The sequence below is a fragment of the Pantherophis guttatus genome, chromosome 4 (assembly GCF_059756535.1).
Source record: "Pantherophis guttatus breed Tessera chromosome 4, ASM5975653v1, whole genome shotgun sequence".
In the NCBI taxonomy this organism is placed as follows: Eukaryota; Metazoa; Chordata; class Lepidosauria; order Squamata; family Colubridae; genus Pantherophis; species Pantherophis guttatus.
The window spans coordinates 159,041,079-159,058,828 of record NC_142066.1 but is presented as its reverse complement, the minus strand read 5'-3'; the positions used below and the strand labels follow the sequence as shown (position 1 = coordinate 159,058,828).

At 47.8% G+C, this 17,750-nt stretch overlaps 2 protein-coding genes across 2 annotated transcripts in view; one reads left to right on the top strand and one right to left on the bottom strand.

Moving 5' to 3' along the window:
* Positions 1–8,931: 8,931 nt before the first annotated feature.
* LOC148114425 (uncharacterized) overlaps positions 8,932–17,750 on the bottom strand; it is a 39,237-nt gene continuing 30,418 nt past the window's right edge. Inside the window, exons 5-9 of the mRNA XM_087893700.1 lie at positions 15,987–16,604; positions 14,911–15,167; positions 13,503–13,829; positions 11,756–11,810; positions 8,932–10,179 (exon numbers count right to left, since the gene is read on the bottom strand). Of these exons, the coding sequence (XP_087749826.1) occupies positions 9,539–10,179; positions 11,756–11,810; positions 13,503–13,829; positions 14,911–15,167; positions 15,987–16,604 (1,898 nt within the window). The 3' untranslated portion in view covers positions 8,932–9,538. The remainder of the gene's footprint in view (positions 10,180–11,755; positions 11,811–13,502; positions 13,830–14,910; positions 15,168–15,986; positions 16,605–17,750) is intronic.
* Positions 13,817–17,239, top strand: LOC148114426 (GTPase IMAP family member 2-like). The gene is made up of 3 exons (XM_087894333.1): positions 13,817–14,160; positions 15,237–15,295; positions 16,049–17,239. The coding sequence occupies exons 2-3, from the start codon at positions 15,280–15,282 to the stop codon at positions 16,801–16,803; spliced, it is 771 nt and encodes a 256-aa protein (XP_087750459.1). The 5' UTR covers positions 13,817–14,160; positions 15,237–15,279; the 3' UTR covers positions 16,804–17,239.

Sequence of the window (17,750 nt, the reverse complement as noted above, 5' to 3'; positions counted from 1 at the left end):
AGGGTGGGGACCGAACCTGGGGGGTGGAGCCGGGGGTCTTTGCGGGTGGGGAAGGGAAGGGAAGGGAAGGAAGGAAGGAAGGAAGGAAGGAAGGAAGGAAGGAAGGAAAGGAAAGGAAAAGAGGAAGGAAGGAGAGGAAGCAACGGAACGAAGGAGAGGAAAGAAAGAAGGAAAAGGGAGGGAGGGAAAGAGGGAGGGAAGGAGAGGAAACAACTGAAAGAAGGAAGGAAACGAGGGAGGAACAGACAGAGGGAAGGAGAGAAAACAACAGGAAGGGGGGAGGAAGGAAGGAAGGAGAGGAAAGTAAAGGAAAGGACAGGAAAGAAGGAAATGTGGGAGGAAGGGAGAGAGGGAAGGAAAGGAAACAACAGGAAGGAAGGAGAGGAAAGAAAGAAGGAAAAAGGAGGGAGGGAGGGAGGGAAAGAGGGAGGGAAGGAGAGGAAGCAACTGAAAGAAGGAAGGAAATGAGGGAGGAACAGACAGAGGGAAGGAGAGAAAACAACAGGAAGGGGGGAGGAAGGAAGGAAGGAGAGGAAAGGAAAGGAAAGGACAGGAAAGAAGGAAATGTGGGAGGAAGGGAGAGAGGGAAGGAAAGGAAACAACAGGAAGGAAGGAGAGGAAAGAAAGAAGGAAAAAGGAGGGAGGGAGGGAGGGAAAGAGGGAGGGAAGGAGAGGAAGCAACTGAAAGAAGGAAGGAAATGAGGGAGGAACAGACAGAGGGAAGGAGAGAAAACAACAGGAAGGGGGGAGGAAGGAAGGAAGGAGAGGAAAGGAAAGGAAAGGACAGGAAAGAAGGAAAATTGGCAGGAAGGGAGAGAGGGAAGGAGAGGAAACAACAGAAAGGAAGAAAGGAGAAAAAAAGGAAAGAATGAAGGAAAAGGGAGGGAGGGAGGAAAAGAGGGACGAACAGACAGAGAGAAGGAGAGAAAACAACAGAAAGGAAGGAAGGGTTAGGGTAGACTGGGCCGAAGCTATGCTGGCCCAATCTTTCCTCTTCGCATTGGGTAGACCAGGACTGCCCCGTGTGCCGGATCCGACCACCTTGCCTGCAGGCCTTGAGTTTGACACCCCTGAGTTAGGACGTTCTGTTCCTGGACTTCATTGACTTGGATGGGGGTGTTACCTTCCTCACATCTTCCCCCCCCCCTCTTTTGTATGTGTGTGTGTGCATCGAAGCCATTGGACCGTGGCCGACTGGAAACAAACTACTGACAGACTGCACTTGCAGGGGAACCTGGGAAATGACGAAGGGGTTTAGCGTCGTCAAACAAACACTGTCGTGGCTGCCGTTCTGTTTCTCGCTTTGCCTCGCATCTTGACAGCCTGACATGTGCAGTGGCGAGGTGGGTGGGTGGGGAATATGGGTGATTAAGGGCAGGAAGGATTGGGATTGAAGCAGAGCTGGCCCCGACCATGAGGAACACCCGTCGAACACAAGGACAGCCAAAGGAATGCAGAGACGGGAAAGGCACTGTCAGACCTGCCCCAGTCCGATCCCTTTGGAAAGGAAGACCCTCGACTCCCTTCACTTTGGTTGAAGTGATGGGTTCTTTTACTAAAAGATGCTGGCTGCAGTAAAGTCAGGCTTGAACTGAATTTCCCACGCTCAAACGATTCAGAAAGTTTTCCCCACACCTCAGCCCTCCCCCCATTAGGACTTATTGGTCTTCAGCCAATAAGAGTCCGCCTAGGTCAGTGATGGCTAATCTTTTTGCCATTGTGTGCCAGGAGGGAGGTGCGGGGGAGGTTCGTGTGCGCATGCCCACACCCATAATTCTATGTGCTCCACCCTGCACACACGCACGCAACTATCCTCCCCCCACGTTCCTGGCATGTGATGGCCTCTCTAGGAGTCTCTGGAGGGTGGGCACAGCAAAAACCATAACTTCCTGTCCAACCGGGAGTTGGGAAATGGGCCATTTCAGGCAGTGGTGGGTTGCTCTCAGTTCCCACCGGTTCGCAAGAACCGGTAGTAAAAATCTGTAGTACTTCGGAGAACCGGTAATAACATTGGCTGGCCAGGCCCCCAAACCAGTCCCCGGCCCAGTCTCCACTCGCTTACCCCGCCCACCTCATCAGAGGCTTTTTTTTTTTTTTACTTTTAAAAGCATTTTTCCTACAACCTCTTTGGCCCAAAAAATGCTTTTTTTTTTTTTATTGCAAAAGTTTTACAATTACATTTTCACCCCTTTTCTCCCCCACCCCCCCAAACTTCCCAACCTCCCTAACCCTCCCTAACCCTCCCCTCCCCCCAGACTTCCCTATAATATACTCATAAAGAACCCTAATATCACACTTATATGTAAACTTGAACCCCTCCCTCCCCTGTATAATTTTTCTCTTTACCTCATTACATTAAAAAATTTCCAATACATTATTTTCAAATAAAAGCTATTTGATACTTTCTAGTTTGATATTTGTTCTGAACATATTCTATCCATCTTTTCCATTCCCATTCATAAGTCTCTTGTGAGCAATCTTTTAAATATGCTGAAATCTTCGCCATCTCTGCAAAACTGGCCATCTTCAAAGTCCATTCCTCAATAGTGGGCAAAGCTTCATTTTTCCAGTATTTACCTATCAACAATCTTGCTGCTGTTATCATATACAATATCAGTTTTGTTTCACCCAATGTAAAAGCCTTAACTATACCCAATAAAAACAGTTGTGGAGAAAATTGAATTTTTTTCTTCAAAACATTCTGCATGACCCACCAAATTTTTATCCAAAAAGCCTTAACTTTCCTACAGGTCCACCAGACATGATAATACGTAGCATCCAAACATTCACATCTCCAACATTTTGGCTGAACATTAGGGTACATACATGACAACTTTTGGGGATCTAAATGCCATCTATAAAACATTTTGTAGAAATTTTCCCTCAAATTCTGCGACTGTGTAAATTTAACATTCTGAACCCAAATTTTTTCCCATGTTTCCAACATCACTGGTTCTTCTAAATTCTGTGCCCACTTAATCATACAGTCTTTAACTAATTCAGTTTCTGAGTCCCTTTCTAGCAAAACATTATAAAGCCTTTTGATATGCATTGGACCTTTCTCTCTTATATGTCTAACCAATTCTTCCTCATGCAACATAATACCAGTTTTTTGGTCCTCTTTCCATCTCAATTGTAATTGATTATATTGTAGCCAAGTTAAATTAATCCCTTCGTCCAACAGTGTCTGCAATGTCTTCAGCTGCCATCTGCCCGCATCTGTAAAAAGAACCTCTTTATATAAACCCCCCCCGAGGGACATTATATTTGTATTCCACAAAGTATGACCAAGATCCAGCCATAGCGGTATTTTATAATCCCATTTGAGTCGGTGCTTCTTCCAAACTCTCATCAAAGAGTCTCTAAGTATATGACTTTTAAATACTTTATCAACTTTGTCATCATAAAATAAGTAAGCATGCCATCCAAATTCAAGATCAAAACTTTCTGCATTCAATATTCCAGTCTTTTTCCTTCCAAACCAATCACTTGCTAAAGTTAAAGCTGCTGCATCATAATATAACTGTAGGTTTGGAAGTTTAAGACCTCCTCTTTCTGGAACATCTTGCATAATTTTCAATTTCACTCTCGGCTTCTTCTCGTTCCAGACGAACTTATTCACTCCAGATTGCCAAACTTTCAATTGTTTATCACTTTTAAGCACCGGAATCATTTGAAACAAAAAAAGAAATCTTGGCAAAATGTTCATCTTAACTGCTGCTATTCTTCCAAGTAGAGACAGCTGCAGTTTTTTCCAAGTCTCCATGTCTTTCTGCACCTCTCGCCACAACACCTCATAGTTATTTTGAAACAATTTCATGTTTGATTCTGCAACCTGAACTCCTAGATATTTTACCTTAGGTACAGTCTCAAAACCTGCCCTCCTTTCAAGCTCATGTTTACGATCTTGTGTCATGTTTTTAACTATCATTTTAGTCTTTTTTGGATTCAGTCTAAAACCTGAAACTTTACCATAGTCTTGTATAATGTCCTTCATCAAGATTATTGATTCCATTGGTTGTGATAGGGTAACAACCAGATCATCTGCAAATGCCTTTATTCTGTAATCCTCTTGCCTAATCTTTATACCTTTCAAGATATTAGAGTCCCGTATTGTATTTAGCAAGACTTCTAGTGTTAAAATAAATAAAAGTGGGGACAACGGACATCCCTGTCTTGTTCCTTTTTCAATTTTAAACTCTGTTGTCAGACTTCCATTAATAATGATCTGTGCCTTTTGCTCTTGATAAATTGCCGAAATCGCCTGTATAAATTGATCCCCAAAGTCCATCTTTTTCAAAGTCTTTAATAGAAAATTCCAATCCACTCTGTCAAAGGCCTTCTCTGCATCCAAGAAGACCAGCACTGCAGGGATCTGTTTATTCTTCTCAAGATATTCCAATAAATCTATTACTTGCCTTACATTGTCCTTCATATATCTGCCCTCGATAAATCCCGCTTGATCATCATGAATCACCTTCTGGATTACTGGCATCAACCTGTTGGCTAGTACTTTCGCAAAAATTTTATAATCTGTATTCAAAAGAGACATTGGTCTATAGTTCTCTGGTTTTTTAGGACCGGTTTGTTCTTTTGGTATCAAAGATATGTAAGCTGTTGTCCATGATGGGGGTATTTTACCCCCTTGCTGAATATTGCAAAATAAATCTCTAAGTTGTTCCACCATTTCAGCTTGCAAAGTTTTATAATACACTGCAGTCAAGCCATCCGTGCCAGGAGCTTTGGCTGTTTTTAACTGTTTAATTGCTACTATTATCTCCTCCTCTGTTATAGGATAATTCATTCTTTCCTTTTGTTGATCAGTAATTTTTGTAACTCTTTTATCGTTTAAATATTTTTCTATAAGTCCATTCTGCACCTCCTCTTTAGCATATAATTTAGTATAATAATCCACAAAAGCTTCTTTAATTAATTTTTGTTGAAAGATTTCTTTCCCTCCAATATCAATACTATCAATAGTCCGTATACTTTGTTTTTTCCTCAATGTGTAAGCCAACCATCTGCCCGGTTTATTAGCGTTACAAAATGTGTTATGCTTCGCATATTGTAAATTTGTTGCAACTTGTTCCGCCATAAGCATTTGAAATTGGTCGTTCAAAAGTTTTATAGCACTACATATTCTTTCATCTGTTGGATTTTTAATAAGTAACTGTTCTTTATTCTTTATTTCTATTTCCAGTTCAGATCTTTTCTTTTGTCGGAACAGTCTATGTTTAGAGTTCATGTAGATAAGTACCCCTCTCATATAAGCTTTACTTGCATCCCACACAATTTCAATTGGGGTACCTTTATTCAAATTTATTTCAAAAAATTCTTTCAAATGCTTTTTAAGTTCTGTTATATTTTTTTCATATCTAAACAAATTCTCATTTAATCTCCAAGAACGTCTCTCAACCCTGTCCATCTCAATTTCTATCCATACTGGGCTATGGTCAGTCAAAGTTCTTGGAAAAAACTTTGTTCTTTTTGTCTTAACAAGTAAATCATCTGTCAACAAAATAAAGTCAATCCTAGAGAAGGATCTGTGTCTGTCAGAAAAAAAAGTATAGTCCAATTCTTTTGGATTATGTATTCTCCAAACATCTTTTAGTTCCATATCTTCTTTCATGTCGAAAAAGGTCTGTGGTAATCTGATTCTAGACTTTGCAAAACTCTTTTTATCTAATTTAGAATCAATTACTCCATTCCAGTCTCCCATAATTAAAATAGATCTGTAATCCCATTGCAATATTTTAGTATGTAACATCTTATAAAAATAGTCCTGTTGTTGATTGGGAGCATAAATCCCAATCAGAAGAATTTGGCCATTCAATATAGACAATTCAATTGCTACAAACCTACCATCTTCATCTGTTTCTATAACTTTAGCTGTTAACTTTTTATTTACATAAATAACCACACCATTCTTTTTTTGCGAAGTTGAAGATATAAAATGTGTTCCTAGTTTGGAGTTTATCAAATATTTTTGATCTTGAGTTGTGATATGCGTTTCTTGTAAACAAATTATATCATTATTAAATTGTTTCAAATATGTAAATAATTTCTTCCTTTTCTGTGCTGAATTCAACCCATTAACATTCCAGGATAAACACTTAAGCATCATCAGCCTCTTTCTGGAGCAAAGAGCAAAATAATTGAAGGTCATCCGAAAGCTTCGATCTCGCTCCTCCCATAGCTCCAATCTCTTGTGCAGTACTCTTATCTGCCTCCTTGTCTTGTCTTTCCTGTTGTTGTTGTTGCTTTTGTTTAAGTAACTTAGCTTGAGCTCGACTTATACGTTGATCCTTAACTTCAATCATCCGAGCCGGGTCCAAGATTGGAGAAGATTCCAGCAAGGGCTCATCCAGAAAACCTCCTTCTGCACCTTGCACTTCTTCTAATTCCTGCTTAGACTGTTCTTGCAGTTCTCGTTGAGGTTGCTTCTCTTCACTCTCTTTAATCTCCAAAACTGTAGATGTACGTGGGGATGGTGTTCTTTCCTTGAGAATAGTAGTGTAGAAGTGCTGTGCCTTCTCCACGGTATTCAAACGGTATCTTTGTCCCTTGTATCTGAAAATTATGCCAACTGGTGCGTCCCACCGGAAAGGTATCTGTAAATTTTGCAATTCCTTAACAAGAAAACCAAATTCTTTTCTAGCTTTCAGCATTTTAGGAGGTAATTCTTTATAAATTCCAATTCGTGAGCCCCCCGCTTGTACTGAAGTGTAAAAGGATTTTTGCAGGATATCATTTCTTATTTCTCTATCTGTAAAATATATGACTACATCTCTAGGTAATTGTCTTTGTCTGGCCACCCAAGAGTTCACTCTGTAAATTTTGTCTATTTTGTGAAAAACCACATCTGGATTAACTTGTAAAATCTTAGCCAGGGCCTCAGAACAGACTTGTCTCAAATCCTGTCTTTCCTCCTCTCGAATTCCTCGAATCCGTATAGCAAACTCCATTGCCCTGAATTGTATCATGACAATCTCGTCTTCAACTCTCTGCATTTTATTGTCAACATCAGCAATTTTATAATCATTGTCTTTCATCTTAACATTAACTTCTGATTTAAATTCTTCAACTTTAAAATCAACTTTCCCAATAAATTCTGCCAGGCCAGATGCCACTTCTGATATTTTTTTTGGTCACCTTGTTTTGATTCTGTTTCACCATATCTTTAACTTCATTAATTTCCTGCATAAATTCCTGGTGTGATTTTTGAAGTTTGTCATCTATCCCCTGATGTGATTTTTGAAGTTTATCATCTATCTCCTGTTGAGATTTTTGAAATTTATCATCCAAAGTTTTAGAAATAAATTCTTTTAAATCTCCCACATCAAATTCTTTTTTCTGAGTCTGTAACTGTTGAGCAGGGGGAAGTTGCGTTTCATGTTTATGTGTGGGGGATCCCCCCCCTGTTGCCTTCCCTTCCTGCTTCTTTGAAGCCATCCTGCCACGTGATCTAGTTTTTCTAAAGAGGGAAGTTCCTTTTCCTTTCCCTCCTGCACAAAGACTTCTAAAAAAGTCCCCCAGATTTGATCAAATAAAGGTTGAAGTAAAGCAAAGTCAAATTTTGAAAGGGAGAAATTTTCCAATTGTTTCTCTTATAACAAGCAAAGCAACTTTGTAGCAACTTGGAAACTTTGTAACAAAGCAAAATAACTTCACCAATCCACACTCGCTGGCTCGTTAACTCTGAGGCTAAACGCCATGTTTTTTCTAAGCACTTTCACTCATTCACGTTTTCTCAGGTTGAAAAGTCAACAAAGCGCTGATACTTGCGTTTCCAAGATTCAGGATTCAGATAGTTTCACTGTTGATTAAAGCTGGTTCTTTCGCTTTAAGTTTCCTGCAGCCGGCTTGTTCTGCAAAGGCAGAATCGTCCCACGTCGCCCGGAGTTTCAGCAGGTTGGGAGGGAGCCACGCCTGTTCTCTCCCCAGAAGCTTCCCTGGGGGGTTACAGGGGCTCGACCTGTGCCCTGCGATCTCTCCTTCTTCAATCCTACGGATTTAGAAGTTTTCGAGCCGCTTCCTCGTCTCGGAGTGGCTCTACGGGCGGCGGGGCTGGCGGAGCTTCAAAGGGCGCCGCCGTCGCCGAAGACAGGGAAACCGGAAGTCCTAAAAAAAATGCTTTTAAAAGTAAAATAAAAGCCTCTGATGATTGTGCGGCTCAGCTGGGATCATCAGAGGCTTCTAAACGCAGTTTTTCTGCAACCTCTTAAGGTTGTAGAAAAAATGCTTTTAAAAGTTTTAAAAAAAAAGTTGGCCACGTTACATTACCCCCACCACCAAGCCATGCCCACAAATAAGCCATGCCCACAGAACCAGTAGTAAAAAAATTTAGAACTCACCCCTGGTTTCAGGCCTCCGGAGGGCCTCCGTGGGGGTGGGGAAGGCTGTTTTCAGCCTCCCCAGATGCATAGAGAGGATCTGGAGCCAGGTGAGAAAGAAAAACTGGCCTTCCCCACCCCCCAGACCCTCCGGAGGCAGGAAACAGCCTGTTTCCCTATTTCTGGTGGGCCCAGAAGGCCTGAAAATCAGATGGCCGGCACGCACATGCGCACCAGAACTGAGCTGGCATGCTCACTGATATGGCTACGCGTGCCACCTGTGCCACAGGTTCGCCATCACGGCCCTAGCCTGTACCTACACAGTTCGTTTTTCTTGCTTAAGCGTAAAACCTTACATTTATCTACCTTGGATTTCATTTTGATAGATACGGCCAGGGGTTCAAGTCTGTCGAGACCCTTTTGGATCCTGAGCTTGTCCTCTTTTCCTGCCAGCTTAGTGTTATCTGCACATTTAATGAGTTCCCCTTCTGTTCCCTCATCTAAGTCATTGATGAAGATATTGGAGAGTCCTGGGCCTAAATCGGAACCTCTGCAGTCCCCTTCACCCCCCCACCCCCCATTCAAAACACACAGCCTCTTTCAAAAGCACGGAGTAGATTTAATGAGAAGATTTCAGATTGAAACAGAAATGAGTACAGAGGTGGCCTTGCAGGAAACAGGTGGCAGCTGTTGGGAAAACATGGATTCACCCCAGGAAAACAGGAAGAGCTGAGTTCAAGGCTGCCCTCTCTTGATGCTCTTTGGTGCCCGCGGGAGCGAAGGGGAGACGTTTTCAAGATTCTGCTGCTGTCATTTATATCAATAAACTGAAGCTCTAATATTTCATGTGTCGGTGGTTTCTCGGCCTGCTCTACCTCAAAGGCCCGAGAGATGGGAAGCCCAAGAGAGCGTGTCCTTCCGAAGGGACATGGGTTTAGGCTGGTAGAGAATTCGGCTGGGGGGCCAGTTGATACTGGGGGGGGCAGGATCTTCCCATTGAAGAAAGTCCTGTCATCCAGGGGGAGAAATTGGGTTCTTGGGAGAAGGAATTGGCTCAGGGCGATTCAGCCAGGAAACTCGGACTCGGCTTCTTCGGAGGGCTGGATTGGAACTCAGAACAGAAGAGGGGAAACGCAGGACTGTGGCCTTTGGGAGAGCTGCCGCCTTGGAGCAGAGGATCAAGTAGACGGGCTTTCTGGTATCTGTTACAGAATAGAACACAAGGGCAAATGCTTTTTGTCTTCCTTCAACATCTCTTCCGTGTAGCAAGGAGCATGTTTGTTCTTCTCCACCAGCTCATCAATCATCTTCATCAGTTGGGCCACCTGAGCCTCTCGCTCCTCTCCTTCGGCCTTGTTGTTGAAAGCCAGGTAGCGGTGGCCACACTGGGCCAACTGTCGCTGAAGCGATTCATCTCCCTGGGATAGGAACTGCTTCAGAGTCTGCCCTTCCAGGTCCTCTTTGCGGGTGAACAAGATGATGAGGTAATTCTTGGCGTTCAGGCTGAAAATCTTACTGATCAGCTCAGCCACGTCCTTCTCCTCCTGGGAGAAACGGCCGGGACGCACGACCTGCAGAATGACGTGGGGTCCTGGGTTGCAGTAGCCCACACACTTCTTTACCTCCGCAGCAGTTTCCCAATCGGGAACCTTGGTGTCGAAAAAGCCTGGCGTATCAACAACTTCAATCTTCCTGCCGTTCCACCGTGTCTCCTCCCTTTGGCAAGTTCTTGTTACTGAGTTAAGGGACATCCTGAACTCAAGGAATTTGCCTCCCAGGATTGTGTTTCCTGTCGCACTTTTTCCACTTCCAGTTTTCCCCACCAGGGCTATCCTCCGCTCCGGCCCTACAACCCAAAGAGGAGAGGAGACAAGAAGGGGACCCGGTCAGCAGTGTATGGCCATCCTAGCTGGTTTCTCATGGCTGACTCACGATTTATTTATTTATTTATTTATTATTTAATTTTTTATACCGCTCTTCTCCCGAAGGACTCAGGGCAGTGCACAGCCAGCAATAAAACACACATATAAATAAAATTTAAAAACAATTTAAAATATATTAAATAATTTGGCCCCAATATTATTAAAAAACTAAGACAACCATTAAAATTCATGTTTAGGCCAGCCCAGCTTGTTGGAACAATAACGTCTTGAGGGCACAGCGAAAGGTGCGTAGGTCAGGGATCATCCGTATCTCCAGGGGCAGTTCATTCCATAGGGCGGGTGCCCCCCCAGAGAAGGCTCTCCCCCTGGGGGTCGCCAGTCGACATTGTTTGACTGACAGCACCCTGAGGAGCCCCTCTCTGTGGGAGCGTATTGGTCAGTCAGAGGCTATCGGTAGCAGAAGGCGGTCTCGTAAGTACCGGGGTCCTAAACCATGGAGCGCTTTAAAGATGGTAATCAACACCTTGAATCGCACCTGGAAGACCACCAGGAGCCAGTGCAGCTCACGCAGGAGAGGTGTTACATGGGTGCACCGTGTCGCCCCCATAATCACCCGCGCGTCCGAATTCTGGACCAGTTGAAGCCTCCGAGTGCTCTTCAAGGGGAGCCCCATGTAGAGAGCATTACAGTAGTCCAGACGGGAAATGATGAGGGCATGAGTGACCGTGTGCAAGGAATCCCGATTCAGAAAGGGACGCAACTGGTGAATCAGGCAAACCTGATAAAAAGCCCCCCTGGCCACAGCCGTTACATGATCTAGAGACAGCCGTGCATCCAGGAGGACACCCAAGTTGCGAGCCCTCTCTGAGGGGGCCAAGATCTCACCCCCAATAGTCAGTGATGGTACCAGCTGACTATACCGGGACGCCGGAAACCACAGCCACTCGGTCTTGGAGGGGTTGAGTCTGAGCTTGTTTCTCCCCATCCAGATGTGCACGGCCTCCAGGCACCGGGACATCACGTCAAGGGCATCATTGGGGTGGTCCGTGGTGGAGATGTACAGCTGAGTATCATCAGTGTACTGATGGTACTTCACCCCGAAACCATGATGCAGCTTCGCTTGCAACCTGACAACTGTAACGGGGGTGGGGAGGTATTGGAACGGAAGGGAGGTTTGGGAGGGAAACTGTGGAATAAAAAAATCACTACAAGGTCATTGGGCTGGGAAAGTCCGAGGCAGCCAGATCATTTCCGAAAGTGAAAGCGAATGGCAGTGATTGATGGACCATGGAAATTGGGAAGTCGAGACGGGAGGGGGGGGAGTTTCCCTATGCCGTTTGTGTGTGAATCCATTAGAATTGGCTTTTCTGCTTTGTACTCAGAGGGAATCGTCAGTAAAGTCGTACTCTTTTTTTAAAAAACGTTCCAGGAGTTTCTTTGCCTGTCTAACCTAGTGGGATGGTTGACATCCTCCACACCCCGCCCAGGACAGGGAGTCACCCCCACAGTCCAACCCCCCACAGGGGCCCAAGACTTTACCTTGGATCCTTCCAGCCATTTCCAGAAGATTCACTTGGGACAAATCTGGGGATTTCTAGATGAAAAGCAAAAGAGAATCAGTCAAAGGAGACACTCGCCTTGCTTGGAGGTTGCCAGGAGCTCACCTGCCCCACCCCCAGATCCATTCAGAAATTGGAGGGGGGGTATAAAAGAAGCCCACTCCTTCCTGCCCCACTCACCTTGAAGCAGAGTCATTCTGATCCCCTCCCCCTGCCCTTGGGAGGATTCAGGAAAGGGGGCACTGATCCCCATATTTGAGGCTGTTCCCCGGAGCCTTCAGCTGATCTTGCCGCAGCTCCAGTCTGCCTCAACCAGTCAATCAGGAGAAAGTTGGAAGGGACCTTGGAGGTCTTCTAGTCCAACCCCCTCACCCAAGCAGGAGACCCTTTTCTGATAGAGAGCAGTCCAGTCTCTTCTTGAAAGCTTCCAGGGATGAAGCTCCCACAACCTCCAAAGGCAACTTCTGTTCCACGGGTTGATTGTTCTCACAGTCAGAAAGTTCCTCCTTATTTCCAGGTTGAATCTCTCCTTGGTCAGTTTCCATCCATTCTTCCTTGTCCGGCCTTCAGGGGCTTTGGAAATTAACTTGACCCCCTTCCTCCTCTCTGTGGCAGCCCCTCAGATATTGGAAGACGCCTCTCCTGTCTCCCCTGGTCCTTCTCTTCACTAGACTAGCCAGGCCCAGTTCTTGCAATGGTTCATTACATGTTTTAGCCTCCTGTCCCCTCATCATCCTGGTTGCTCTTCTCTGCACTCTTTCCCGAGTCTCCACCTCTTCTTTCTACTGTGGTGACCAAAAGTGGCATTCTAGGTGTGGCCTTACTAGGACTTTCTAGAGTGGTATTAGTGCCTCCCTTGATCTTGATTGTACCCCTCTGTTAATGCAACTTCGGATTGGCTTTTTTGGCTGCCAACGCACCATTGGCTCATATTTAACTGGTTGTCCACTGAGACTCCAAGATCCCTCTCACAGTCACGGCTCTTCAGCCCGGCTCCTCCCAGTTTAGATGTCTCCTTTGGGTTTTTCTTACCTGAGTGTAAGAGTTTTCATTGGAGCCCCCAACCCCAACCGCACCCCCACCACCCACCTCTCCCAGAGAGCACGAGCCCCTCGCCCCTCTCTCCCGGCATGGCCCATCAGCCACTGCCGCACCGGGTCTCAGGTTCGGCCCAGCCTTCTCCGCGGTCGGCCTCTTCGGGAACTCTGCGCCCCAGTTGCACCCAAGTTGCGGGCGCGCCGGGAGGAGTAAAACGGCCCCGGGAACCGAGCAAGAGGCGGCGCCGGCGTCCCGGTTTAGAGGCCGGCATTCCGGAGCAGCTGAGCCGGGGCCAGAGAGACAGAAATGGGAGAGGGGCTCCTGCTCGAGCAAGAGGGTTGGACTAGATGACCTCCAAGATCCCTTCCAACTCACACAGTCTAAGTTCTAAGCTCGTCTTCCGAAGTCGCGGGGATGGGGAGGTGGGAGAGGGGGTTGACTGGAAAGGGCTTTCCAGAGCGGGGGTGCGGGGGTGGGGAGGGCAGCTGCAGCCCCTTCCCACTGCCGGACCCGAAGCCCTAAAGCCTCCCTGAAATGCAGAGCCCCCCCCCACTTCCATCTATCTTTGGCCCTTTCCGCACTTACTGTTCCAGGAGACCCTCGACTCTCCTCCTGCCTGCGGGACGGTGATCGCTGCCGCCCCCTCCCCGTTTTCTAGCCGCGGAGACGAGGGGAGGCGCGGCCGGCACCTGAAACCCTCCTCCGAGACTCAGCTGATGGGGGGATTCGCGGCCGCAGCTCTTCGGGCTCCACCGTGTGGCTGCGAGTCGGTTCTGCTCCTCCGCGAAGGGCCGCGCAAAAGTTGTGTTCCTCGAGGCGGGCGGGGCACTCGGGTGGGCGGAGTCTCCTTGCCCCCTCCCCTCCACACACACACACTCCAGCCTTCCTTCCCCCTGCCCAGGGCTCGTCTTTGGCCCGCCGGGTGCTTTCACCCAGCCTGGGTGTGTGTGTGTCTCGGAGGGGGGAGGGGATTCAGGATTGAACGCACAGCTCAGATGTTTTGCCAGCCCCTCTCCCTCTCACCCCCCACCCCGCCGGGCTTTCCATAATCTTTGCATCCCACATCACCCTGCCCCCCACCCCACCCCGCTCCAAGGAAACGCGGGCGCCAAGCCAGGCCGAGCGGGCAGCAATCTTTCCCGGGGGGAGGGGGGTGGGATCCTTTGGGAGGGCTTTTGGAGAATGTCACCGCCCCCCGCCCCGCCGATTCCTGGCAAACCCGTAGGGGGAACCTTGCCCTTCGGGCCGCCCCACCTGCTAGTTGGAGGGCGGAGAAACTGCTTAAATTCCGCAGACACAAGCCAGCCAAAGGGACAGCGGCGCCTTCAATCCCATCGTCCTGAAGAGGTGAGTAACGCATCTCTTCATTTCATTTTCATTTATTTGATTTGTATACCGCCCTACTCCCGAAGGACTCGGGGCGGTGAACAGCCAAACAATAAAATACATAAATACAAAAAATTTAAAAACCAGATTAAAACGAATTAAACAATTTTGGCCCAGACAAATTAATTCTCCTCCCCCGCGCCCCGGCTTTGCATGGGATGCCGTCCAGCTCCTCTCCGTCCCCCGTCAACCGGCTCTGTCGCAGGAGGCCCCCAAATGGACAAGAGGTATCCCTTCCAGGGTGCAACAGGAGTCCAGGGAGCCCCTCAAAGGCTCAGCATCCTCCTCTCTCCCCAGCAGAGGGGACTCTGATCATCCTGACCCCTCCCCTCCCCTCCTCACCAGTGGCTCCTTCGCTCTCTGGCGTTGTGAGGGCAGCCTTACCAAATTTCACACGGTGCCCGGACCCCCCGCATCCCCCGCCCAAGTGCAGGAGGGGCCAGTGGGGCTTCAGGAAAGGGGTCCGCCAGCCCCATTGAGGGTAAGGGGCTTCCTTGGGAGTTGCTCTGTCTCCGAATCCATGAAGGCTCCTCGCTCTCTCGGAACAGGAACGGCCTAAGAAGAATCAGGCTTTCACTTGAAGCCCACCGGGAGATGGGGCGGGGGGAGCCCCCGGCAGCCTCTCTCTCTTAATTTCGGAGGCTCTATTTGAAAAGAATGGGGGGGGGAATCAACTGGACGCCCCCAGTCCATCCCCACCACACCGCCTACGCCCCGTGGCTTCCCGGGAAGCCTGGCTCGGGGCCGTGGCTGAAACCGGGCCGGAGAGGGAGCCGCAGAGCCGGAGGGCGAAGGAAGCGCCGCCGCTTTGCCAGAGGAGGAGCTGCGCGTTCCGAGGGCAGCGGGGCGGCTGGAAGTGTCCGCGCTTGCGGGGTGCGGGGGGTCCTCTCCTTGGGACTGGGGGTCCTGGGAGCCTGGCCCTCCCCACGGCTCAACGCCGGGCTCTTCCTGAGCATCCTGCAGCTGCTCTACAAAGAGGGGAGGAAGGGAGGGAGAGTGAGAGAGAAACAGCTTTCGGTTCTGCTTTCTCCCCGCAGAGATTTTGAGGAGTGGGAGATCTGAAGTGGCCTTGGAGGAGGGATGGACACCGAAAGAGGTAAAAGCTCCGGAGTTATCTTGGATATTTTTTGGGAAACCCAGGAGAAGGAGAGAAGGAGAGAAGGAAGTGGAGGGAAGGGAAGGGAATGGAATGGAAGGAAGACAGACAGAAGGGAGGGAGGCAGGCAGGCAGGAAGGAAGGAGAAAGAAAGAAAGAAAGAGAAAGAAAGAAAGGAAGGAAGGAAGAGAAAAAGAAGAGGGAGGGAGGCAGGAATGAAAAAAGAAAGGAAAGAAGAAAAGAGAAGGAAGGAAAAAGAAAGAGAGGAAGGAAGGAGGCAGAAAGGAAGGAAGGAAGGGAAGGTAGGAAAAAGAAAGAGGGAGGCTGGCAGGACAGGAGGAAGGAAGGTAGGATGGAAGGAAAGCATGAAGGAAGGAAGGAAGGAAAAAGAAAGGAAGGAAGGATGGAAGGAGAAAGAGAAAGGAAGGAAGGAAGGGAGAGAGCGAGAAAAGAGAGAGAGGGAGGAAGGAAAGGAATTAAGCAGGCAGGAAAGAAGGAAGGAGAAAAGGAGGGGAAGACGGGAGGAGGAGGGATGGAAGCAAGGAGGGGAGGGAGGGAGGGAGGGAGGAAAGAAGGAAGGAAGGAAGGAAGGAAGGAAGGAAGGAAGGAAGGAAGGAAGGAAGGAAGGGTGCATCAATAGCACTCCAAGGCCACAGTGGATGTCAGTGTTTCTGTGATGTTTTCAGACTACCTCCCTGAGCAAGTAAAAAATGTCTCGATTCCTCTTTGTAACTTTTCCTTCCAATCACGCAGGGGAGGAACTCCGGATGATCCTGGTTGGAAAGTCCGGAGGCGGGAAGAGTGCCACGGGCAACACCATCCTTGGCCGGAGGGCCTTTGAATCCATCTTGGAGGCGAAGACTACCACTCTGAGGTGCCAAAGGGGGCAGGGAAGCTGGCAGGACACAAAGATCTCCGTGGTCGACACACCTGCCATGTTCGATTCTGAAGACTACACGGAGACAGTGCGACGTGAGATCATGCCTTGCGTTGAGCTCTCCCGGCCCGGCCCCCACGCCCTGATCTTGGTGACCCAGGTGGGGCGCTTCACCGCAGAAGACGTGGCTGCGGCAAAGTGTGTCCAGCATATTTTTGGGGCAGAGTCCACCAGGCACACGATCCTCCTCTTCACCTGCGTGGAAGATTTGGGTGGGGACCCCCTGCAGGAGTACGTCCAAAAGTCCGACAACTGGAATCTGCGCGACCTGATCCGGCGGTGCGGGAACCGCTTCTGCGGCTTCAACAACAAGGCCGCGGGAGCCGAGCGGGAGACGCAGGTCTCGGAGCTGATGGAGACGGTGCAGAGGACCTTTTCGGAGAACAGAGGGAGATACCGGCTGTACTTGGAGCCCAACTTACTAGACGACTATATCCAGATGTTCAACCAGATCATCGATCTGCTCCTCCTTCTATACCGGCTCATTGTTTGGGTTTGGGTTTGGGCGTATTCCATCATAAAAGCTATGATAAAGGTATTTCACGCAGTGTATCGCTGGTTTTCCCATTAAGTGTCTGAATGACAACTTCAAGTTGCCTCCAAATCCAGAAATGACATGATTTTTTTAAATAAACAAACATACATATACAGACATACACATATAAACGAACTGTACGTAAACTAACTATATATTAAAATCAAGTCATACAGCTTGAGCTTTGAAAGTAGAGCTACTTCGGTAGTTTATATATCTGTATATCTATATCTATATCTATCTATCTTTCATTATATAACGATATTTGTATAACGATATTTAATTTTGTTTCCTCATTTTTGTGTCCTTGGGTGGTATTCTCTTATTTCATCTTCCTATTCTCTAACCAATCATACCATTTTTGCCAAATTAGATAATAATCTGAGTCTTCTTTTTCCTGTATTTCTTTCGTAAATTTGTCCATTGTTAATTCCCCTTTCTTTGCTTGAGAAATAAACAATTGCAGATCTGGTGTCCTCTCCACTTCTCTTTTGCCTTTGACTGCTGAAATGTGTGTGTGGGGAGTGCGGGTCATCCGGGGGTCTTCCTTGCCCTTGCTGGGGGGGGCCAGTGAGAGATACGGGTCCTTATCTTTGAAAATCCTCCTCCACCTTCTCAAGGGCAGCCAGATCCTGCCACACAGCCCCTCAAGGCCAGCCCGGCCCCATGTCCTTGCCTTCACCCCAGTCCAGCCCCTCCCCAGTTGCCCCAGTATCAAAGGGGTCTTTCCCCCTTCACCCGGGTGGGTGAAGTCTGTTCTGTTACCAGAGGGGAGGCAGTCAACCCTTGTGGGTGGCCCCTCTTGGCCTTTGAAGGCTGACACGGATGCGCCCCTCCCCAGGTCCTCCATCTGCCCATCTTTTGCTCTATAGGCCAGTGGTCCCCAATCGTTACAGCTTGGTGGCCCAGTGGGGAGGCAGAGAAGGAATGCGCCTGCCCAGCTGCCACTTGTCTCCCTTTCTGGCTTAAGCCCTGTTCATTGG